Below are 25,573 nucleotides of genomic sequence, written 5' to 3' on the forward strand. Positions count from 1 at the left end.
TTTTAATGACTACTTTTAACTTCCCCAGAACGCTAATTCCTGTTTTCCACTCCAACACCCAAATGGAGGAAAAATTAAAGACCTAAAAAAAAAAAAAAATTCAAATGCTAAGTGTCTTGTGTTTGACAAAAAGAATGAGCAGTCCTGCCTCCTTTCCTATTCTCCTATTTTGTCCATTGCTCAATTCCTTGGTAACGTTCCACTGTCTACTCTTATCGGCTTGGAATGTGAGCTTTATAAGGGCAGGGAATATGACTTTTTTTTTTTTTTTTTTTTTAATTTACCACCAGTATCTAACTGCAGCAGAGTGGAAATTGCAGTTAACTTTGGAATCAGGTGGCTTGGTTTCTAGTCCTGTCATAAACTACCTACGTGATTTCAGGTCGGTCAAAGGAGTTGACGTATGCTTAACACTGTGCCTGCCCCAAGTAAGCTCCCCAGTAAAACGTAAGCTCCCTGCTGCTAGCAGGGATTTTTGTCTGTTTTTTTTTTTTCTTTCTTTTTCTTACTGTTACAGCCTCAATGCTTAAAGTGGTGCCTGACACACAGTAGGCATCAATAAATATTTGTCGAATTAATTAATTAATATGCAAGCTATTAACCTCAATTACCTAAACTAGCCGGGTGTTAGTCTGTTGATCATGATTGTACGTAGGGGTGTGAAAGATTCTCTCTACCTTTAAAATTCTTTAACGCAGAATAGAGCCAGGCACAAGGAGGTCCAGTAAGTGTGTGTCGGCGAAAACAGACGGACTTGGAAAGATGTGTCCCCAGCCTGGAAGACAATGGCTGCACTCAGAGCGCCCTTTATTTGCACAGGCTCATGGGGGAGCGGACAGCCAATTTCCTTCACTCTGTACCCCCCCCCCCCCCCCCGTCTCTCTGCTTAGCTCTTAGCCCTTTAGTTTCCAGTTTTTGTTCCATATGAAGTACCTACCCAAGACTAGGCCCTCCCACACATGTGCCTCTCCCCTTCCCTCCAGCTTGCTGCCAACCTGCTTATGCAATTGTGCGGTGTTAGAGTCTCTTCTTAGAGCATTTTGCTTGTGGTAGCTGTGCATCTCCAGCCCATTACACAGCCTTCTGGATGATCTTTGGTTGTCATGTCGGTTTTATGATGGAACTAAAACTCATGAGAGAGGGAGAGCAAGAGGATATTTAGCGACTGGGTTGCTATTCACAGCACAGGACAAATAGGCTACTGGATCTGTGTAGGAGACCCCATTAACTCTACTGCCCTGTTAAGCATAGCCTAAGGGGCCATCCTTATTGGTAGCTTCCAGGGAGGAAAATGTCAACCTTGTTAGTTCTCATTCTCTTTCCTGCCTATCATTTTTGTTTAAAGCCCTTAAAAAAAAATCTTAACTTTGTTAATTATTTTCTTCTAGGGATTTTAGTCTGTTTTGTTCAGACAAATTGGGACATAACTTAAGAAGTTTTTTTTTTTTCCCCTTGTTAAGTTTTGATGAGGAACTCACTGGGATAATTTGGATAGATGCTTGTTATTAATAAAATACTTCAATATAGGCTGCATGTTAAAAATAGGAATGATCTCGTTAAAGTGAGTTCTTATTCAGTCTTGTTAGTGACTCTAGAATAGAATCTACAGTTTCAAGTGCTCTCCTTCTTGTGCTTTTTATATAATTTAGCTTGTGAAATGGGTAAAATTGAGATGGAAGACCTTTGTTCTGACATTTTGACCTTCTATTTCTCACTGACCTTATTATTTCATCTTATCTGTATTTACCTTAGAAGGAAGGAGACGTTGCAGATATTCATAAATGCTTATTTAGAATTTTCAGTGGGTTGTCAAAAAAAAACCACAGTAAGGGGAATTATTTGTGGGAAATCGACACTGGTAGGATGCAAAAGGGGAGATAAAGAGTGGGGGGAAAGATAGGGAAGGCTGTGTTGGAGAGAGGCAGGTTTCTTTATTCCCAGCAATAAGGAGTGGGCGTGGTAATGGAAAGTAGGGGAAGGAAGTGGTTTATTTTTCTCATAAATACCATCTGTGGGGTGTATAAGAGGAGCATGTTAGCAATTGGGGGGGGGGTGAGTGAAACATCAGGGCCAAGCCCAAGGGCAAAGGCAGGTCAAGAGCTCTGAGGGGGAGGAGGCTGGTGGCACTTTGGTTGCCCTAGGCTCTTTGAGTTTTCCTTTTATTGGTCACCGTGTACTATGCTGCATATCTTTGGCAACTGTTCTTGTTAGGTCGCTCACCTAATTAGAAGGAATAAGATCTAGCTTTAGAAGATGAAAAGGACTGGATATATTCAAATTGCCCTGTATAAAGACTTTATGTTCCTTGCTGTTTAAGCAGCTTCAATTGGTGATGAATGTCCCAATCATGCTCTTCTAAGTGTCTGTTACACTTTTTAGATGTTGGTTTTCGCTTCGCCTCATACATCAATAATTACATGGTGCTGCAGAAGGAGCCTGCCGGGGCAGTGATTTGGGGCTATGGCACATCGGGGGCCACCGTGACAGTGACTCTGTACCAACAGCAGGAAGCCATCATGAAGAAAGTGACAAGTGTGAAAGGTAAGGCCGCTGGTCCTTTGTTCAGCTTTTGTCTTCTTCTGCCACCTGCTGGATAATCTGGAAATGAATGCTTAGGCTCCAGCTCAGGTTATCCCAGTCATCCATTTATTCATCCATCCATAAAAATTTGAGTGTTTACCATGTGTTGGGCCCTGGGGATACAAAGGAAATCAAGACAAAGTCAAAGTCCCTGCCCTCCAGGATCTCATGGAATAATGGGAATAGACACCAAGTCATCAAGTGCAGCGTGATCAATACTATGAGGCAGGTGTTATATATGGTATCATGGGATGCGGAAGAGAAACATCGAACTCAGATTGGATGGTCAGAGACGGTTTCCACACAAGGTGCCATTTGAACTGAACCGTAAATGGAGAGGCGGTATGGAGGAGGGCTGAAGAACCGAGGCTTTGGATTCCTGGGTTCAGGTTCTGACTCTGTCACGTTATGACTATATAACCTCGGGCATGTTATTTAATGTCTCTGAGTCACAATTTCCTTATTTGTAAAGTGGAGATAATAATGATATTTAGGATTAGTGCGAGGATTACATGAGTTAACATGTGTAAAGTACTTAGAACGGTGCCAGGCACAGAGGAAGTACTGAATAAATGTTAGCTGCCACTATTATTATTATTATTGTATTTAGTCAGTCAAATATTTATCAAGTGGTACAGTAATTAGCAAGATAGATGTGGTCTCTCTCTAAGGAAGCTTACAGATTAGGGGAGGAGAGAGAAAAATAATAATTGATGACAGGTGAGTGCGTTAGGGGCCACAGTCTAGAAGTGCAGTGTGCTCTGGGAGTGCTTAGGAGAGATAATTCATTTAGCCTAAGTGAATTTAAAGATGAGTAGGGCATCTTTAAAGATGAGTAGGCCAAACCAGGTAGGGGGCATAGCCTGGACGGAAGCATGGAGGCACGAGTGAGCACGGGTCCTTGGAGAAATGGCAAGCAGGTTGGTGGGCTTGAGCACCGGGGAACGTGCCTGCCGGCGGATGAAGGTTGGAAATGCAGGAACGCTTGTCTGTCACTGCTAAGGAGTGTATGTTCTAATTGGGATTTTTGGATTTTAAGTAGCAAAATAACTCAGTCGGATTTGAATTTTGGAAAGATGACCCTGGCAGCACTGTGGAAAGTGGATTGGAGATCAGTAAGAGTAGAGGTGGTGGGCACTGTTAGCCAGTTATTATGAGATTCAGGCAATAGACAGTGAAGGCCTGACCCGAGATAGTGGCCGCAAGGATGTTCAAGAAGGTGAGAACCAGAAGCCTCCATGGGCAGACAGGTCCTACAAAGGATTCTCTGTCCCGGAGAGATAAAGCTGTGTAAGATAGCACGGGGAGGAGCGTAGCTGGAAGTTACTAGAGGCAGGAGGCCACAGTCGGGGCTGGGTCAAGTGGAGACTGGGTCAGATCTCCGTCAGAGGTAGCGATATAGTTGTGGGGTGTGGAAAGTGAGAGACTGTTAGGGAAGGAGGCTACTCTGGGGAGCAGTGCGGTGAATGTGGGAGTTGGTGGTTGGAGCAGTGACTTGAGTATATATACGACCAGGAAGCTTGTGGACATTCTTTTGGCCCTTGAAAACAAAGATTGCCTAATCAGTTCTGTCAATATCCAGTTGAGAGTGATCCAAACCCTGGTGCAGGCTCTTTGAAATTCATTTCCATTCAACAGACATTTTTTTAAAAATTTTTTTATTGTTATGTTAATCCCCATACATTACATCATTAGTTTTAGATATATTGTTCCATGATTCATTGTTTGTGCATATCAACAGACATTTTTAACTACTGTGTACCAGCCACAGATGCAAGGTGAGTGCTTCCAGTTCTTGGATTGTAACACTGTTTGAGGTAAGAATGTTATTGGGTGAGACTAGAAGAGTTAAAAGGGAAGCTTAAGCTGATTGAGAAGTTGTTCTCTGTTAGATTTAAATGCTGCTGGTGGCCTGTAGGATAAAATGAAGATGAGTTCAATTCAACAGATGAGCAGTGCTTTCTTTTTGTGTTTTGTCTATCTCAGAAATTAACAGCACAGAGTGTAAATACTGGTAATCTCAGTAAATGATGTCGATTTAGAAGTCCAAAGAACCGCTGTAGTTTAAATACAATAAATAGGATTTCCTTGGTGCCAATAATTAACATACCAATAAATATTTAGGAGACAGAGACTAAATAGTACTCTAATGGCAGATACAGAAGATGTGTGTGTGTGTATGCATATATATACGTATATACATATGTATGTGTGTGTACATATATATATATACACTTTATATATGTTTATTAGGCTCTCCACATTTGCTTGGTACAAAAGAAAGGTATTTATTTATTTATTTTTAATTTTTATTGTTATGTTAATCACCATACATTACATCATTAGTTTTAGATGTGTTCCATGATTCATTGTTTGTGCATAACACCCAGTGCTCCATGCGGAACGTGCCCTCTTTAATACCCATCACCAGGCTAACCCATCCTCCCACCCCCCTCCCCTCTAGAACCCTCAGTTTGTTTTTCAGAGTCCATCGTCTCTCATGGTTCGTCTCCCCCTCCGATTTCCCCCCCTTCATTCTTCCCCTCCTGCTATCTTCTTCTTTTTTTTTTTTTCTTAACATATATTGCATTATTTGTTTCAGAGGTACAGATCTGTGATTCAACAGTCTTGCACAATTCACAGCGCTTACCAGAGCACATACTCTCCCCAGTGTCTATCACCCAGTCACCCCATCCTTCCCACCCCACCCCCACTCCAGCAACCCTCAGTTTGTTTCCTGAGATTAAGAATTCCTCATATCAGTGAGGTCATGTGATACATGTCTTTCTCTGTTTGACTTATTTCGCTCAGCATAACACCCTCCAGTTCCATGAAAGGTATTTATTTTATGTAGATCCATAAACCTACTTATAGGGGCATCTTGCTCTGTTCTGCCCATATATATAGTATTTCAGATTTTTTAAAATGTTCTTACTCATTATTTTTAGTTTTTTTTCCCTTCATGGCTATTGTAGGACCAATATTTGGAATGGCCAGAGATGAGGCAGGAGGATAGGTAGTGACAACAAGGTATAAAAGGTAACGATTAGGGGCTGAGCCTTCTTTTCCTTCGTAGTGATAGTGAACTTGCTCAGTTGTCTTGAGTTCAGTCCTATAAACATCAGCTGAGGGTTTATTGTGTATAAAACCCTGAAACCCTAGAAAATACAAAGAAGAATACAAATTGTGCCCATCCTCCAGGAACTCACTCTCTCATGCTGTCCTTTCACATTTGGTACTTTTGGTTTAAGTAATGCTTCCGTTGCTTTACTGCAAAGTGATGTGTCATTTGAAGTTAAAATATCCAGTAGCAACTTAAGGGAACCAAGTGATTCATGGACTGTTGATGGTAATTTCACAGGAAAAGGGATGGTTATTGGTAGCAGTGGGGGTAGATCTATTTATTTGGCTCTCCACATTTGCTAGGTAGAGAAGAAAGATATTTATTTTATGTAGATCCATAAACCTACCAATAGGGGTGCCTTGCTCCGTTCTGCACATGAAGCAAAATGGATAAAGTATTATTTGGAGTAAAGGAGGTAGACACGTAGGAAATTTTATAGGGCAGCAAAGAAAATGTTTCTCAAAGGAAACACTACAGGGTATATTGGAGGGTTGATTTCTATCTAAATTTTGATGAGGACTCTGGGATTTTCAGCTAGACTACCTCAATTTGTCACTCTGTCTCTGTTAATATTTAACTAATTACCTATAATCAGTCCCCTGGGTGCCCATAACAAAATGGAATTAACAGCATGAAGGTTCTTGTCCAGCAGACTGACACTCAAGCTTTGGGAAAATTAGAACTTGAGGGATGATTGGGAATATGGGTCAGGTACTGGGCCTATTCAAAACATATTGTCAAATGATGCATGATGATTCTTTCAAACACAAGGAATAAAATGGGGGAGGATAAGGTATATCCTCTCACTCTGATACACGTGGGGGATACATGGAGGGTGGTAAAATGAGGGTGTGTCTGGATTTGTCATCATGACTGAGGTAAGTAGAGATATTTTCTCTAACTTAGAAAATTCCAAAAAGCTTAAACCCCTTAGAGAAGCAAAAAGCTCCTGGTTGCAGTGTTAGCATGCATACTCCTTTTCTATGCTGCATAATAAATTACCACAAACTTAGGTGCTTACAAGAACACATTTTTGTCATGACACAGTTTCTAGAGATCTGAAGCCTGGGCCATCACTCAGTTGGGTTCTCTGCTCAGGGTCTCACAAGACTGAAATCAAGTGTTGGCTGGGCTGTGTTCTCATCTGGAAGCTTGACTAGGGAATTACCCACCTCCGGATCCTGTAGGTTGCAGGCAGATTCATTTCCTTATGCCTATAGCATTTGTGGAAGCATCTCTGCTGCTTCAAATCTCCGATCTTGAGACCTTTATTTTAAAGGGCTCACCTTATTAGGGTCGGGCCCACCCAAGGAAATCTCCCTTTTTATTAACTCAAAGTCAACTGATTAGGAACTTTAATTCCATCTGCAAAACTCCTTTATCTTTTGCATATAATGTAACCTAATCATCACAAGAATGACATCTCCTCCCCCATGCCATTTTCTGTTGGTTGGAAGCAAATCACAGATTCTGCTTGCATTTGAGGGGAAGGGGATTATATAAGAGTGTGACTTATGGGGTGTCACCTTAGGGTGTGTCTGCCATAGATTCTATCATTTAAACAACTTGCATAAACGGTTTTATCACTAGAAAATATTCAAGATTTTTTTTTCTTTTTACATTCATATTTGGTGGCGGTGGACATGAACTTTATACAGAATAAATGCAGGTTGTCAAGGGGAAGTTTGGGCACTAAGACCTCCCAGTCACTTCCACAAATCATTGAACTGATTTGCAGCTGGTGAAGTGCCAGGGTTTTGTGAGGGAAGAAGCGAACAGGGCTGCTTCTTTCAGCTGTAGGCTTTTCCTTTGGGGAAGGGAAAGGTCATGGATAATTTCCCTTTTTCTCTTGGCATCTGAGATTTGGCACAATAACCTGAAAAATAATTAACATCTGATGTGAATAGCAAAAAGGAAAAAAAGCATGAAAGCCCTTTATGACTAATCATGTCTTTAGACAAATTCCTTTAATTTTTTTTCCCTTTGATGATTTGTTCTTCTGATTTTTGAGGTGGGGGTTGGTCAGGGAGGTAGAGAGAAAAAAATGAAGAGAGTTCTTTTTTTTTTTTTTTTTTTAAAGATTTTATTTATTTGATAGAGAGAGAGAGAACCAGAGAGGGAACACAAGCAGGGGGAGCAGGAGAGGGAGAAGCAGGCTTCCCACTGAGCAGGGAGCCTGATATGGGGCTCGATCCCAGGACCCTGGGATCATGACCTGAGCCAAAGGCGGATGCTTCACTGACTGAGCCACCCAGGCGCCCCTGAAGAGAGTTCTTTACCTAAGCCCTTGGCCGGAGTCTGAAGAGAAGAGGGACAGGAAGAAATAGGCCACCAGATACACTCACCATTGGACATGGAAACATAAGTCCCTAATCAGGTTGCGTGGCTTTCTTGTTGGTGTAACTCAGGGCTGGGGTTTACTATCTGCGGTTTACTTGATGGAGTGCCTGGCACACGGTAAGCATTCTAAGACATTCTGTAATGAAGGAAGGACATGAATCTTCCCCGATGGGAGAAGAAAGAATGCGAGGAAGCAGAGATATGAATGCAACAAAAATGAGGATTTACAGAAACCTGGGCCTGGATTGGTAAGACAGGTGGTAAGATGGCAGGCGATAAGGGCCCAGAAGAAGGAACCAGAGTAGCTGTTGCTCAGAAAGCCCATCAGGATCAGCAGAAAGCCAGCTGGATGGTGAACTTCCAACTCCTGGTAGTCAATGACTCAGTTTTATTATTTGGATTCAACGTAATGGACTTGGTGGGTCAACACAGTTTCTAAAAACTGTAAGTGGATTTCATCATCCTGTGGTGAGCTCCACTTTATCCAGCCAGTCCTGAACTGCCAGCCAAGGACCAATCAATTTGCCTTGGGAAACAGGGTGACTTTTGCCTTTGTCATCCCACCCTTGCCTTTAGTCTAAGAGGCAGCCTTCACGGGGGTTGCTCTCCTTTGTATATACTTTGACTGGGGAGGGAATCCTCATTGTTTTAACCGAATTGTTTCTGAGTTAGTTTGACCCCTAGTCAGCTCTCTGCAGTGGGTCCGGTTTCCCCTGCATTCCTGGGCAGGCAACTTTATTCAACCCTCATTATTGTGTCAGAGTTTATTTTTCTTTTATCAAGTGGGAGAGGAAAACTGCTTGAAACTAAGAGAACTTGAGTAGGGCAGAGGAAGTTCTCCAAGGTCTTTGAAGGAGTTGAGAGTTTTCCTCAGGAGAGTAGTTCTTGGGACTAAGGCTCAGGTCTGGATCCCTAGTCCTCTTCAGACTATTCAGGTGCTAGAAGGAGCTCATCCTCCTGCTGTAGTAGGACGGTGTTGCCATCTCTTGTCCAAATGTCTCACCTTCCCCTTATTTGTCTTTTGTTGCTGGGCAGCAAAACGTTTCAGAAGTGCTGGTGAAGGCCATTTACTTCACCAGCCATATTGCGTGATTGAGGCCAAGTGTAAAATCCAATAAACACTAGCAAGTAGGAATAGATCGTATAGTAGTAGAAAGCTAAAAAAAAAGTCCTGCCTAAGTTTTTTGACCTCCTCATCAATAGATGAGTAATATTGGTGGCAGAAGGACAGAGCTTTAGGAAGATATGTCCGTGCAAGAAGCCTGGGAAGACCTTGGCAAGACTGTAGTTGGGACAGATTGGAGTGTCTGTCTGCTCAGAAGCGTGAGCCATATGGTGCATATCACACCTGTGCGACACTGTCTGCATGAGCTGCCCACTGTTTCCAAAACAGTGATTTTTCCGCTTTAGGTGAATTATGCATTTAATATGTTGATGTCTGGCTATCGGTGGTGTAAAAACACTAGCGACCGTTTGGACCTGGCTTTAATTGACCTCTAAGGGAGGGGAGTAGCAATCTCAGTTGGTTGTACTTAGGAGAGGAGCAAGTGTGTACCCTTTTGCTGATGCCTTGAGGCTTTTGGACATTTTCCCCAAGACTGAGCAACCCCGTGTGGTTTGAGCTTTTACGAATCTCCTATCGTGCATCTGGACCTCTCATGCTCCTGCTTAGCTTTTGCTGATTGGAAAGAACTTAGCACAATGTCTAGCACATAGTAGGCACTTGGATAGTATTTTTATCATTCTTATTTTTTTACCGGTTGCTGTGATAACTTCAGCGTGCTCCATTTCCAGTTCTTACCATTCTTTCCCGTTGAATTAACATTAATCTGACGGGCACACATTAGAAAATATTTTGTGTTCTTTGGCATTGGGCCAAGAATATTTATTCTAAAATGATCATTTCTCTATTTTCTTTATTTTTTTTCACTCTCGTTTCTTCAACTTTATTCATGTTGTTTGGTTCTCTGAGGCATAATTTTGCCATTTTGAAGATATTTTCCCTAAGTTTCTGAGTATGATGTTGGCAGTGGTGGTGGTATGAGTGGGTGAGAGGTAGGAAGGTGGTAGGGGGGTGGTTCCTAAGGAATATGCTATGAATTTCTGAAATAGGGTCTTGGATAGCTTTTTCATCTCCCTAATTGAGTCCGAAAACCTTGAGTCTGGTAAATAACTCTGAAAATAATTAATTGGGCACATCTAAATATCTTCTTCATAGAGATTAATTTGTATGCTCCTACTGCTTCTTTATATGTCACTTTCTCTGCTCACCTGTGAGTCTGGAGAACCCAGACCCAAAGGTAGCATTAATCTTTGGAAGCGACATGGGGAGTGGGTGGGGGATTGATGACGAGGATGACACCATCAAGTAAGGGGAAAGTTCCAGATTGTAAATGATTTTCTCTAACCTGTGTTCACATTTGATTATATAATTACAGATTAGTTTGGGGGCACTGTGTAAATCTATTAGATTATGATTCTATTAATATTGACAGTTGGATAGTATAATAAGAATTTCTATTTTATTTTTTTTAATTAAACTCCCTGAATTTTAATCTCAGTATATTTTTGTCTGTTCTCATTTAGGATGATAACTGGGTGATTTATTTTTCCTGTAAATGCTTCAGTTACAAGGAAGGAGGGACTGGTACAGATTAAGGATAGAAATTCTGCTGCTTTTGTTATCTCTATTTGCTTGTGTGAAATTTGGCCAATGTTTGTATCTTTGCATTTAGTTAATCACAATGGCTGGGTTTAGCCACAAATGAGTATGATGCATGGCAGGATTGGGCTTTAATTTCATTTTAATTGATTGATTAATTCCTTGGAGCCTCTTAATGATTTCAGCACGCTCTCACAGCTGGATGGTGGTACTGGATCCTATGAAGCCTGGTGGACCTTACAAGGTGATGGCACAGCAGACTTTCGGGAGAAAGAACATCACCCTGAGAGTTCATGATGTCTTATTTGGAGATGTCTGGCTTTGCAGTGGGCAAAGTAACATGCAGATGACGGTTTCCCAGGTAATTTGTAGGGGCTCAGTGTTAATAAATAATGTTGATGATGATGAAGAAGAAGAAGGAAGAAGGGGGCAAGAAGGAGGTAGAAACCTTCTTTTTTACCAGGGGCCAAGATCTGTGCTAAGTGTTTGGCATGTAATAATTAATTTGACTTAACAACTTTATGAGATGAATACCATTCATCTCACAGATGAGGACACTGGCCCACGGAGATTAAATTACCTGCTTAAGGTCACACAGTTAATAGAGGATCCAGGTAATGTGACTCCAGAGCCTGCTTTCTTAATCATGCCTAGTGCACTGTAAGGGTGCGGGGCACTCTTTCCTCCCCTTCCTGAGCTAAAGGCAGAAGCCGGAGTACCTGATGGTCAGGCAGATTTCATATCAAATTGAAGACAAAGTAGATTACTCTTCTTTATGATAGGTTTTAGAAGATGAGCTTCTGGAGAGAGCCTAGGAAATCAAAACAATTAGATTTTGTTTCAAGCTCTGCATCTGATAGAATACATGTCTTTTGTTGTCATGGAGATTTAACAAATTGAGACTGAATGTTGGCTTTGCCTTTTACCAGTTGTATGACTTGGAGCAAATCACTGTATTTCTGAGACTTTGTTTTCAAAACGTGCTTTTTAAAACAATCGTGGTTAAAATGAATATAACATCATATTTATCATTTTAACCATTGCTAAGTGTACAACTCAGTGGCGTTAAATATATTCACAGTCCTGTGTATACCTGTCACCCGTATCTATACTCAAAATTTTTTCATCATCCCCAACATAAACTCTGTGCCCATTAAACAAGAACTCCTCCTTTTCTCCCTCTTCCAGCCCCTGGTAACCTCTGTTCTGCTTTCTCTCTATGAATTTGCCTATTCTTGTACCTCATTTTTCAGTGTACAAGTCTTTTACCTCCCTGGCTAGATTTATTCCTAAGTATTCAATTCTTTTATTTATTTATTTATTTGTTTGTTTGTTTTATTTATTTATTTATTTTTCTGTGTAGAAAGCATCTTTCTTTCTTTTTTTTTTTTTAGATGCTATTGTAAATGGAATCGTGCAATCTTTGTCCTTCTGTGTCTGACTTATTTTCCTAAGTATAATGTTTTCAAGGTCTATCCATGTTGTAGCATATATCGAAATTTTGTCCCTTTTTATGCCACATTTTGTTTATCCATTCTTCTGTTGATGGACGCTTGGGTGCTTTCTGTCTTTTGGCTCTTGTGAATGATGCTGCTATGAATATCGTTCTATAGATATCTGTTCCAGTCCCTGCTTTCAGTTCTTTTGGATATATACCTATGAGTGAAATTGCTGGATCATCTGTTAGTTCTATGTTTAACTTTTGAGGAACCACCAAACCATTTTTCCATAGTGCCTGTACTATTTTATGTTCCTACCAGCAATCTGCAAAGGTTTCAATTTCTTTAACACGTGTTACTTTCCAGTTTTTTTTTTTTTTTTAAGATTTTATTCATTTATTTGACAGAGAGAGAGAGAGCACAAGCAGGGGGAGTGGCAGGCAGAGGGAGAGGGAGAAGCAGGCTCCCTGCTGAGCAGGGAGCCCGACGCGGGGCTGAATCCCAGGACCCTGGGATCATGACCTGAGCCAAAGGCAGACGCTTAACTGACTGAGCCACCCAGGCACCCCCTTTCCAGTTTTTTTTTTAATTAAAAAAATTTTTTTTATTATAGCCTCAGTAGATATGAAGTGGTATTTCATTGTGGTTTATTTGTATTTCCCTAATGATTAATGATGTTGAGTGTTATTTCATGTACTTATTGGCCATTTATATATCTTCTTTGGAGAAATGTCTGTTTGAGTTCTTTGCCCATTTTTCAATTGGGTTGTTTGTTGTTGAATTGTAGGAATTATTTATATATTGTAGATATTAATCACTTTTCAGATATTTGATTTGCAAATATTTTCCCATTCTGTAGGTTGTCATTTCACTTTCTTGAGAGTGCCCTTTGATACACAAAAGTCCTTAAATTTGGTGAAGTCTAGTTTATTAATTAGTTATTATTAATTATAGTTTATAATAGTTTATTTATTAATTTTTTGTTGTCTGTGCGTGAAATTGTTGCCAAATCCAATGTCATGAAGGTTTTCCCCAATGTTGTCTTCTAAGAATTTATAGTTTTAGGTCTTTGATCCATTTTTTTGAGTCAATTTTTATATATGGTGTAAGGTGAAGGTCTAACTTCATTCTTTTGCAAGTGGATATCCGGTTCTCCCAGCATCATTTGTTGAAGACTGTCCTTTCCCCGTTGAACTCTTGGAATTCCAATTGACCATATATGTGAGGGTTTATTTCTGGGCTTCTTCTTTTATTTCATTGATCTATATGTCTCTGCTTAAGCCAGTACCATACTGTTTTAATTACTGTAGCTTTGTAGAAGGTTTCAAAGTTGGGAAGTATAAGTCTTCCAACTTTATTCTTCTTTTTCACAATTGTTTTGGCTATTCAGGGTCCCTTGCAATTCCATATGAATGTGAGGATATACTCTTCCATTTCTGCAAAAAAGGCTGTTGGAATTTTGATAGATATTGTGTTGAATCTGTAGATTGCTTTGGGTGATATTGATATTTTAATGGTATTAAGCCTTCCTAATATGAAGGGATGTTTTCCCATTAATTTAGATCTTTAAATTTTTTCATCAATGTTTTACAGTTTTCAGTATATACATCTTACCCCCTTTGCTAGAGTTAGTCCTAAGTATTTAATTCTTTTTGATACTATTATAAATGAAATTTCTTTCTTAATTTCCTCATAAGACTGCTCATTGCTGGTGTATAGAAAGAAGTGATTTTTGCATGTTGGTCTTGTACCCTGAAACTGCTGAATTAGTTTATTAGTTCTGGTAGCTTTCTTGTGGATTTTTTTGGGGTTTTCTAATATAGGGGCATATCTTCTGTGGATAGAGATAGTTTTACCTATTTGGATACCTTTTATTTCTTTTTTCTTGTCTAATAGCTCTGGCTAGAACTTCTAGTTACAATATTGAATAGTAGTGGTGAAAACAGATATCCTTGTCTCGTCCTGGTTTTAGGGGGAAAGCTTTCACTCTTTCACCACTGAGTGTGATGTTACTTATGGGTTTTTCATAAACGCCTTTTATCATATTGAGGAATTTTCCCTCTATTCCTAGCTGTCTGAAAGTTTCTTTTTTTAATCATGAAAGTATGTTGAATTTTGCTAAATGTCTTAGTTTTCATGACTCTACTACAATAGTGATTATATCGGACCTAATTTACAAAGATTGAATTATTGTGATTGTTTCTAAAAGGTCTTTATAAATTGAAAACTGCTGTCTAAAAATAAGATGTCACTATTTTTTTTTTAACTTTTTGTTATAAAAAATTTCAAGCACACGCAAAAGTTAAGAGACTTATACACTTGGGCTGCCTGGGTGGCTCAGTTGTTAAGGATCTGCCTTCGGCTCAGGTCATGATCCCAGGGTCCTGGGATTGAGCCCAGCATCAGGCTCCCTGCTCGGCAGGAAGCCTGCTTCTCCCTCTCCCACTCCCAATGCTTGTGTTCCCTCTCTCGCTGTCTCTCTCTCTGTCAAATAAATAAATAAAATCTTAAAAAAAAAAGACTTATCACCTATATACCCATCACTTAGATCGACAGTTGTTAATATTTTGCCATATTTGGTTTGTCTATGTGTGTGTGTGTGAACTATCTCAAGGTAAGCTATAGACATCTTGATACTTCAATTAGGTGTCATATATATTCATATATCAAATTAATAGGTTTAGATATGTTTTTTCTTTACACAGAAAGGGGAAATAATAGGCCAGTGATGACTTTTTTTGCTCAGCTTTTTCTTTTGTTGGCATCAGTTCTTCTTTCTCTGTTTCAGTCATGGTCTTTGAAGATGAACTGTTCTTAAATTTTGAGACCTCGCATTTTTTCTCCTCCTTTAGTATAACTATATAGAGGCTTCACTAGCTATTTACCCTGCTAGAATGTTGGGTGGAAGAGCACTGTGTAGGCTCCCAAGGAGGGATGGGGCACATAGAGTGCATGGAGAATCAAGTGGGACAGAACAAGGGAATACTGACTTGCCAATGTGTTGGTCAGTGATGAAATTCACTTTGAAGCGTTCCTGTCTTCGTTGCTATTAGAGAATAGGGCCCCTCTGATAGACTATGAGTGAGGTCTCTTAAGTAAAGCTGGATAAAAAGGACACTGGAAAAAGTTGCCAAGGAAAACACGCCTCTTACTTTGACTAGTGTTCTAGGAAGGTAGCAGTGGTAGCACAAAGCCTTGGTGCTATATGTCTTCAGCACTCAGCTTTCTTTTTAAAATCAGCTCTACTTTCCAAATTAAACCCCAAAACTGTCTAGAATGAAGAGGTTGGACTTCTGGATAGGGTGTGATGGGGTTAGTGCTTTGGGCCTCAGAATTGTCCTTGCTTTGTTTGTTTGCTGGAAGCTATCTGATTTAAAAATAAAAGTAAGGGAGACCGTTGTGGTTTCATTTAAATTGGAATCAGGGCTGGACAGTGTATTAGCAAGTTCATAGACATGTTGAAACTATATCCACTTAAAATATTGGTGAAAGAGGAGTAAAGATTTTGTGTGCAGTATCAGAACTTCTGAGAAATTAGTCTGACTTAAGTTCTTTGACACATTTGAAACTGGGATTGATTTTCTTTGCTTATCTATATGTCCTTACTTTTCTATAATGAGCATGAAATAACTATAATTTTTTATTTTATTTTATATTTAAAGATTTTATTTATTTATTTGACAGAGGCAGAGACAGCGAGATCAGGAACACAAGCAGGAGGAGTGAGAGAGGGAGAAGCAGGCTTCCTGCTGAGCAGGGAGCCTGATGTGGGACTCGATCCCAGGACTCTGGGATCATGACCTGAGCTGAAGGCAGATGCTTAACAATTGAGCCACCCAGGTACCCAATAACTATAATTTTTTTAAAAAAGCTATAAAAACAGGAAACTGATATTGACTTAACTAATCTCTTAAATATTTATCAAAGGCACAGTTTACAATAGTCATGTTATATAAACAGGAATCATAGGAATAAATTCTTTAATTTGCATTATGGATTGGCATAGATATGTTCTGCATACTTTATTTCCTTTAATTGGCTAAGAACTTGAAAACAGTATTGTCTTCCCAGCTCTTCCTCTACAACTTAATTTCTTCTCAAGTTGATTTTTATTTTCCTGCCGTTTATTCATTATTTACTTCTCCATTTTTGAGAAATACTTAAATTTGAGATTTAAAAATCTCTATGATGACACTGTGATCTCAATTCATTTATCTTAAAAGAAAATTGTAAAATTGAGTCCTTTCATATACTTTATGATTTCTTGTTTTGCTTCTATTGCTTCTACCTCTGATTGCCTTTTTTCCTTTTTTGTTTTTTGACCAGTTAGTAGATAATGCTACTAAAAAGATCCTACTCTGGACATATCTACTTCATTTTTTTATTAGTTTTATAATTCAGAATCTAAATTCTTGCATTTATGTCTTCATAACGGCTATCTTATTTACTCTTGCTTCCTGCCCTGCTTAAATATATGGACACCTTTGAATTTAAATGTTTATTAAGGTGAACTTTAATGGGGCTCCCTTTTAGCACCAGTGAGTGGAAGCAAAATTGAAGTTTTATATCTTGAGAGAAAGCATGGTTTTGTATAGAAGTGGGATTGCTGCTAACTCACTAAGGAGAACAGTACTTTCCTTAATGTTTTAATTGTAGTTCCCTGTTTGCACAGAAAGCCATGGACCAGATGTATTTGTATCCATACGGTCAGGTTCTCAATAGCAGTCTATGCCAGGGGATCTCATCCCGTTTTCTGTCAAGCTGAATCAGATTTTGATATTGTTAAGAGTGAACACATTCTCTCTGCCTAGAATTTACTCTTACGCATCTTCTGTATTAGACTAAGGCTACAAGCTCTGAGATATAGGATATAAAAAAGATGCCCTATGACACAGCCACGTGTTAATTTTTTAAATTTTTTTTGTTTTAAATCCTGCACTTAGTTTGCAAGACAACATTTTAGGTGCGGACAGTATCCAAAGCCTAGTTTTCCAGTCTCTTAACACTCTGCAGAACTTTATTTTTTGATCAAAAGGATGCTTTATATGACTCCTCCTTTATCCCTTTTGCTCCTTTTCCTCTAAAGACTCCCAACACAGACACACAGCACACACATACACACGTACACATATGTACACGCATGTACACACACGGTGTCTGTCTCTTCTCTTTGCCCCCCTCCACGTGACTTTTCTGAGGAGGTAAGATTTCTACTATAACCTACCATTCTTCGCATTCAAATGAAGGGAATGGCAGATTGTATGCCCATCTTGTTGTTAGGGTAAAGTGGAATTTTAAGATTGAGTGTTATTTATAACGCTGAGTGAGATGTGTATAAATGGAGAAAAGTCTCAATGTTCATCTGTCGCCTCCTAAGTCAGGGTAGGTCTTAAGACTTGGATATTTCTAGTTAGGCTCAGAAGAAGTTGGCCACTGTTAGACAGGAAACCCAGTTTTCAATATCTTGGCAATCCCCACATTCCTACTTTACACGTAGAGAAGTCAAAATCCAGAAGAAAAGGGCTGGTACCATATAACAATAAAAGATTCATGGGAGTTATGATGGCCGGCTTATTTATAGTTATTCCCTCGACTTTCAAACTGTTCTATTATACTGTGGTAGAAGGGACTATAACTTATAGAGTCCAAATTCTTTTAAGTAAAGTTCCCCCGTGTCCCCTGCACACACACACACACACACACACTCTCTCTCTCTCTCTCTCTCTCTCTCACTCACACGTGCCTTGCTCCCTCATGCAGACCCCATGCCAAGATTCTCTGAGGAAATAGATTCTTGACGTTTCTTCATTAATTCAAGAATGTGGCATAAAGGTTACAAAATGAACACCGGGGAGCAGCTGCTTTGATGGTGAACTGCGGGTCCCTTGAGAGCCAGTGGTTCTCCCTCTCAGCCTCGGCAGCCTTAATGACTTCAAATACCTTGGTATTCATTTACATCCTCATTTAAATACTTGGTAGAAAAATAATTACACTGAGGTGTTTGATGAGATGAAATTTGATCTCAGCAGATGGAGGAAGCCTTCCCCTTTCATCAGCAGGGAAACCAAGTGTCATTTAAATGAAAATCTTCCTGAAATCTCTTTATTCCTAAATTTGCTGCCAATATCCCTGAGGAAATGCTTCCATCAAGAAGGCTTGGTGATATTGGGAAAGGGTACCAATTTCAGAAGTAATTGTCATCAGGTAGAGCAAGCATTCCCCCCGCCCCACTCCCCCCAGCCCCATTTTTAACACTTGCTGTGGCTTTCGAGTTTTGGCTTGAAATAGAACACAAATGTGAGTTTGAGAATGGAAGTTTTTCCCAGCCAGGGTTGGGGATCCAGTTCCGTGGGCTTGGTGTGGTGTAGGAGGATGCCGGCACCCCCGACCCTGGCGGCCGTGCGCCGCTCTGCAGGGCTAGCAGCCGTCTACACTGCAAGTAGCTCGTTCGCCCCTACCGCCTCCCCACGCCGGCAGCTCCCTGCGAGGAGGCACTTGAGTTCGCAGTCAGTGCGGAAGCCGGTGTGGGTGGAGAGACGGGAGGCATTTCACCCCCGTTTCCATGGCAGCAGCATACGATCCGCGGCGCTGAGAGCCGAGCGGATTTCAAGGGAGGTGACTTTTTACAGGTACTTGCTGCTGAAAAATAGTTTTCCTGCCAGATTAGACTGTGAGCGCTCGAGCCTGTTTGTACTCTTTACTGTTTATTTTACAGCACGCTTGCCAGGCAAGACTCTGAACAAACAGGTCTGGATTTCCTATGGAATTTTCCCGAGACCCGCTGTCGCGTCTGTCCCGCTAGCGGGGAGACCGGTGGCCCTGACCGGCTAGAGCGGCTGTTAGGCAGGGGGCACTTCGGCCGTGGCTGCCCCGGGAGAGGCCGAGACACATTTCGTTTGCGGCTGGCGGTCTTCTTGGCCACAGCAGGCTCCGTGGCCGGTCAGAAGGCGATTGGAGGGGCAGCGTGTTTCACGAAATGCCCTGTGGGGGCAGTCGGCTGCTCGGCGGCGGTTTCTCTCGCACTGGGGGCTGGAGGACCAGCTGTGTTCCCCGTGCTGGGTGGGAGGGAGAGGGGGCCAGCTGCACGCTCTGTGGCCTGCGGCCAGTGGAAAGTCTCCAGCCGCCTGTGCCTCTCGCTGGGGCGGTCCTGTCAGCTGGGGCTCTTGTTCCCTGAGGCCAGCGATCACTGGGCTTCCCGATGCTCCTGCTGGCCCTTTGTTTGGGGAAAACCAGACTAGTCCAGGAGGGAGAGAGAGAAGACAAGAAAAAACAAACACACACATGACAAACCAAAACAGTATATTTACAATACGTTCTTTGTAAAACAACAACAAAAAAAACCTAACTGGAAAATCAGGATGGAAGGAAATAGCACTTTTGTGCAAGCTCACAGAGGAATGACTAACAGGGAAGCTACTCAGTAGAACTCGTTCTCATCCAGAAAAGCTCCAAGCCATTCCTGTCATACTTTTGGCAACTGGTGAGGTTTCGTAAAGGGATTTGGGGAAAAAATGATGTCTTTGGATGGGACACTTTTCTTTGTCTGGTTCCTTGGGACTGCTCTCAGCACTCACGCCAAACACCACCTTTCAAACTGCCATGCCTCCCATGCTTTTTTTGGGTGATTTGCCAGGATGAGATGAGAATATAAGCACGTGAGACATTTCAGTATGTTTCAGTACTTCTACAGTCGACTGGTTTCTCAGGTGTGTTCCTTTTGAAGACACCTCTCTTATGTGCTGTGGATTACACAAATCTACCTCCTCCTGGCCTTTTGGGCTCCATTTTGAAAAGAATGCTATGGTTTTATGTTATGAGATACCTTTTCTGAATAAAAGTATTTTAGTTTTAAGATATTACAGTGGTCTAACTGATAGTTGACCTTCTTCAGCCTAACCCTCATCTAATTCAGACTTGCTCTTTGAGATCTCAAATTTCACTGTGTTCTCCTTTCTTTGGCGACATGATTCCTCATGGTTTCAGTTCATCAAGATGGATCAAGGTGACTCAGACCAGCCCATCACTGGTTTTGGTTATTTATTTGATCGGTCTTGGTATATGAAGGCTCAGAAGGAGCTTGGAAGGTTGGCAGTGTTTACTAAGAGGTAGTAGGATAGTTGACCACCCACTAGGTGGGTGTAAGAAATGACATTCCTGTTTCTTTTCTAGATATTCAATGCCACAGAAGAGCTGGCTAACACTGCGGCCTATCAGTCTGTCCGCATCTTCTCCGTGTCACTCGTTCAGGCAGAGTGGGAGCTGGAGGACCTTGCTCAGGTTGACTTGCAGTGGGCTAAGCCCACCTCAGGTAAGGGATTGCCGGAACGCGTGCCATCACCTACATAATGGGTCAGAGCCCTAGGTGGAATCTGTAATCCTGGGTTCGCTTCTGATCTATTTATTATGATTCAACCATCCCTTTACTCATTTCTTGTTGACTTTCCACCTGATTTCTGATGGTAGCCATTTCATGTTTCCTCCCAAGATTCCACCAGTCACACTCCGCCCCCCCCTTGCTCTGAGCAGATGATGCTTCCTTGAGCTTCGCTAAACACACTAAGGCCCTTCAGCATGAGCTCTGCCGGCATCTCTCCCCACAGCCTCATTGCTCTTCTGCTTTTCTCTCCCTTCCTTTGTTTCCTGTGTCTGAACACAACGGACCGGTGTCCTTTCAGGGCTGCCTCTGATGCGGGTGCTCACCCCCTCCACGGCCTTCTTTTACCCCTTGAGCTCTGGTCTTTCACGCCCCTGTCCATTCAGCACAGACTCCGTATTTCCTGCCTGTTCTGTTAGGCTTTGTGCTGGGCCCCAAAGACACAGCAGTGGGCAGTGCAGACACAGGCCCTGCTCTCACATTTAGCCTTCCTTTTATTCTGACAAAACAAAGGAAAACTGAACATAATAAACACCCTTCTCATGATGCCTCACCTCTCTCCTAAGCTTTTCTAGAACATCTTTTGTTCTCATTCTTTTCACTGCCTTTCCATGTGTTCATTCTTTGTAATTTGGCTTCCGCTTCCGCCTCAACAACCTGCTCACCTCAAGGCTACTGCTGTTCTTCCAGTTATGCACTCCAGACACTCTAGCACTTGACACTGCTGACCGCAGCTTTTAGAAACTGCATGTTCCAGGGGCGCCTGGGTTTGAACATCCGACTCCTGATTTCGGCTCAGGTCATGATCTCAGGGTCCTGGAATTGAGCCCCTTGTTGAGCTCTGTGCTCAGTGGGAGTCTGCTTGGGACTCTCCCTCTCCCTTTGCCCCTCCTCCTACTCTCTTGTTCTCTCTTTCTTTCTCTCTCTAAAATAAATAAATAAATCTTAAAAAAAAAAAAGAAACTGCACATTCCTCTTCACTTGCATGGTCTCTCCTCTCCTTAGTTTTCCTCCTCTGACTTCTCCCTCTTTCTCTTTGCTTTCTTCTCTCTCTTCCTCCAAATGTGGTCCCTTGTGCTTTTTCTCGTCCCTTTTCTTTTATCGTCTGTACCTGCTTTACTTTGCTAACCTCTGCTCCCACATTTTCTTTTTTTTAAATTCAATTAATTAACATATAGCGTATTATTAGTTTCAGAGGTAGAATTCAGAGATTCATCAGTTGCGTACAACACCTAGTGCTCATTACATCACATTCCCTCCTTAATGCCCATCACCCAGTTATCCCATCCCCCCACTCCCCTCCCCTCCAGCAACCCTCAGTTTGTTTCCTGTGATTAAGAGTCTCTTATGGTTTGTCTCCCTCTCTGGTTTCCTCTTGTTTTATTTTTCACTCCCTTCCCCTATGCTCCTCTGTTTTGTTTCTTAAATTCCACATATGAGTGAGATCATACGATAATTGTCTTTCTCTGATTGACTTACTTCACTTAGAAATACCCTCTAGTTCTATCCGCATTGTTGCAGATGGCAAGATTTCATTTTTTTTGATGGCTGAGTAATAGTCCGTTGTGTGTGTGTGTGTGTGTGTGTGTGTGTATCATACTTCTTTGTCCATTCATCAGTCATTGGACATCTGGGCTCTTTCCACAGTTTGGCTATTGTGGACATTACTACTATAAACATTAGGGTGCAGGTGCCCCTTCGGATCACTACATTTGTATCTTTGGGGTAAATCCCTAGTAGTACAATTGCTGGGTCGTAGGGTAGCTCTATTTTCAACTTTTTGAGGAACCTCCATACGGTTTTCCAGAGTGGCTGCATCAGTTTGCATTCCCACTAACAGTGTAGGAGGGTTCCCCTTTCTCCGCATCCTCGTCAACATCTGTCATTTCCTGTGTGCTCCCACATTTTCAAGTGTTAATTCATTCAACAAATATCTGAGAGCCTCCTGTGTGCTAAGCACTGTTCTAAGTGCTTCGGGGACGGCAGTGGGTAAGACAGGCAAGAACACCTGATCTCATGGAGCTTGCTTTCTAGTGTGGGGGATTTTAGCAAATGAATAATAAAATCAGTACATTATATACAAAGTCTCTGATAATACTCAGTATCACGCTATCTGAATTCTCCCTGTGAGAACTCAGGAGCTGAATCGATTTGGGTAAATTTTTGGATAAATCTTTTGGTCTATGAACTTTCCCTGTGTGTTATCCAAAACTCAGGAATCGGTTAGATTTGGATAATATATTTTACCTTGCTATCAGCAGACTTTTACTCTAAACTTGGAGACCTAATACATTTTTGGGTATGAAGGGATAGGGTAGATGGTGAGCAAACTAATGAGACAAAAACACATAAATGAAATACCTCAGGGAAGGGGGTGCAGTAGGACTGTTGGGGCTGGGATGGGGTTGTGGTTTCCAGTGGAGAGCGGCCATGGTGGTCCCGACAGAGAAAGGCGAGGCAGTGCAGGTACTGGCGAAGAGCACAGTAGGTCAGGCCGCTCTTATATTCCAAATTTCTGCCGCCTCTCCTACTGTTGTCACATCTCTGACTGCAGCTGGGAAGGTTCTCTGATATTAAGGACTCATGATTAGATGGGAGCCACCCGGATAATTCAGGGCAGTCTCCCTTTCTCAAGGTCCTCAACCCCAGTCACATCTACAAAGCCCCATAGCCACGTAAGGTAACAGATCACAGACTGCAGGCATTGGGGTGTGGACATCTTTGGAGGGCTCTTCTGCCTTCCACACATTCTCGTTCCCAAGCATTTTCAAGTGGCTTTGTGGCTTTCTGCTTTCTTTCCTCCAAGATGTGATTCCCCTCCTGTCTTATCTTCCACTCTTCTCCTTTTATGGTCTAGGCTCTAATCAGATCCTTTCAACAGTTTTCCTACTCTGTGTGCCTTTTTACATATTGTTTCTTCTGCCCAGAATACCAGCTCTGCATCCCCCACCTCTCTCCCCATCCCCCTTATTTACCTTTTCCTTCTCCCTGCCCATCAGTGGATCTGCCTTTATACCAGCTACCCACAGCCACCAGACACCAGCCAACGAACCTTTACTGACTCTCTGTTAGGTACTAGACATTGGGGATCCAGAAGGGAAGAAGATAAGGTTCCTGCCTTGGAGTAGCTAATACTCCAAGGGTAAGGGAAACACTATGCATAGAGTATTATGGAAGCACAGGGGAGAGGGGTAGGTCTTATTAGGCTTTTTGTGATGTGCCTTTCATTTGCTCTTCTTTCTCTTGCTGTTGAAACCCCTTACCACTTGTTTGTACCTCTTCAGGCACTTAACCATATTTTGCCATATATTTTATTCAGCTGAATGTTTGGCTTATTCTGTAGAATATAAGAGCTATGAGGAGAGCCTCCATGTCTCTCCATATTTCTTTGTTCACTGTATCCCAACCATCTAGAAGGGCCTGGCACCTAGAAGGTGCTAGTCGTTTTATCTCATTCGAAACTGATTGGAATTCCCAGTATGACACTGTCAACTTTCTGAGGGCCAGAGCTGTACTGGGGTCTTCTGTAGCGCTGAGCCGGTGACTCACATGCAGTAGTAGATCTACCGCATTCCTGACTTCTTCTGTTTAACTTTTCCTCAACAGAGAACTTAGGCCATGGGATTTTCAAGTACATGTCAGCAGTGTGCTGGCTCTTTGGACGTTCCCTGTATGACACTCTGCAGTACCCCATCGGGCTGGTCTCCTCCTCGTGGGCTGGGACACCCATTGAAGCCTGGTCATCTGGAAGGTCGCTGAGAGCCTGTGGTGTTATGACGCGAGGGTGAGAAAGTATCCTGGAGTCTGGGAGAAGGATCCAGGAAATTTTGTAAGAGAGAAGGATCATGGTTTTCTCTGGGGAGTCAAATACTTGTTGAATGTCCAAATAGGTATTGAATGTATGTAACTTATTGCACGAACATGGAACGTGTTATTTTCACTGTCGTCAGTACCATGCTCATCTGAGAATATGCCAAGAAGAAATTATGATCCTTTTCCTTAGTAATAGCTAATACTTACTGAGAGCTTTCTCTATGTTGGATACTGTTGTAATCACTTTGTATGTATTAATTCACTTAGTACTCGCAATAACCTCTAGAAGTGTAGATACTATTAACACAAATAATATGTGGATAAAGCTGCTAAGTCTCAGAGTGGTTTAGTAACTCACTCATGGGTACAACTGGTAAGGGGCAAAGTCTGGCTTCAATGTCTGTGCTCTCAGCCACTGTGCTGTATTGCCCATAAGAATAAACAGTCTAACAGGAAGAACAAATATACATGTAATCAAAGAAACTTATTTGATTATGAAATTCTGATTATGAAAGCACAATCAGGAAAAGCTAGGTCTGGAAGAATATGTGGAGTGGGGGAGAAAGGAGTAGTTAATAAAATCCTGACACTAATATTAACACAGAGATTAACAGTATGTGAACTGCTTTCACAGACGTTGTTTCATTCAATCTGGGAAGGCCCCTGGGGAGAGGATGGACTTGAGCTCTTGGTATAGCTCAGGTAAAGACATGCCTGTAGGGAAGGGGAGATGTTCAACTTTGGAACTAAGAGAATGGCCTAGGTAGAGTGGGAGGGATGTAAAGTCAGGCTTCCCAGATCTCTGGGGACAGGAAGGGACGCCACCGAATGTGTGGGGAAGTGGGCATTCTCATATATAGCGGTCATGAGTATAAACTCATATATGCATTTTACAGAGAACTTTAGGAATGTGTTCAAAGCCTTGAAAAAATATGCCCTTTGACCCAGCAGTTTCATTTCTGGGAATTTATCTTAAGGACATAATTAAGCATATATGCAGTGATTTTAGCTATAAGGAAGATGAGCAGAAAGCTTAAAAAAAATCCAAGTGTCCATCCACTGAGTACTAGTTAAATAAATTGTCTGCATGAGATACTCATAATAAAACACTCCTCCCCTCTGGTTTTAGTGACCTTATCTGGAAACTGGGATGGCCCTCTCTGGACTCATAGAAAGTTGACCGATACCCTTATCCCAGGAAGAACCTGGACAGATATGAAAGTTGGAGGCTGTTCACATGT

The 25,573-nt window shown here is 41.6% G+C and overlaps 1 protein-coding gene across 4 annotated transcripts in view; it reads left to right on the plus strand.

Annotated features, from left to right (window-relative positions):
• The window catches only part of SIAE (sialic acid acetylesterase), a 52,055-nt gene that overhangs the window by 14,913 nt on the left and 11,569 nt on the right, over positions 1-25,573 (plus strand). For 3 of the 4 annotated variants that reach the window (XM_078058816.1, XM_036123238.2, XM_078058815.1), the window contains exons 2-5: positions 2,380-2,541; positions 10,892-11,067; positions 20,315-20,453; positions 24,126-24,303. In XM_078058816.1, coding sequence (XP_077914942.1) covers positions 2,418-2,541; positions 10,892-11,067; positions 20,315-20,453; positions 24,126-24,303 — 617 coding nt within the window. In that variant the 5' untranslated portion in view covers positions 2,380-2,417. Of the gene's footprint in view, positions 1-2,379; positions 2,542-10,891; positions 11,068-20,314; positions 20,454-24,125; positions 24,304-25,573 lie in introns of those variants that run through there. The other variant, XM_036123243.2, reaches the window with a different exon arrangement.

This window comes from Halichoerus grypus, chromosome 11 (assembly GCF_964656455.1).
Source record: "Halichoerus grypus chromosome 11, mHalGry1.hap1.1, whole genome shotgun sequence".
NCBI lineage: Eukaryota > Metazoa > Chordata > Mammalia > Carnivora > Phocidae > Halichoerus > Halichoerus grypus.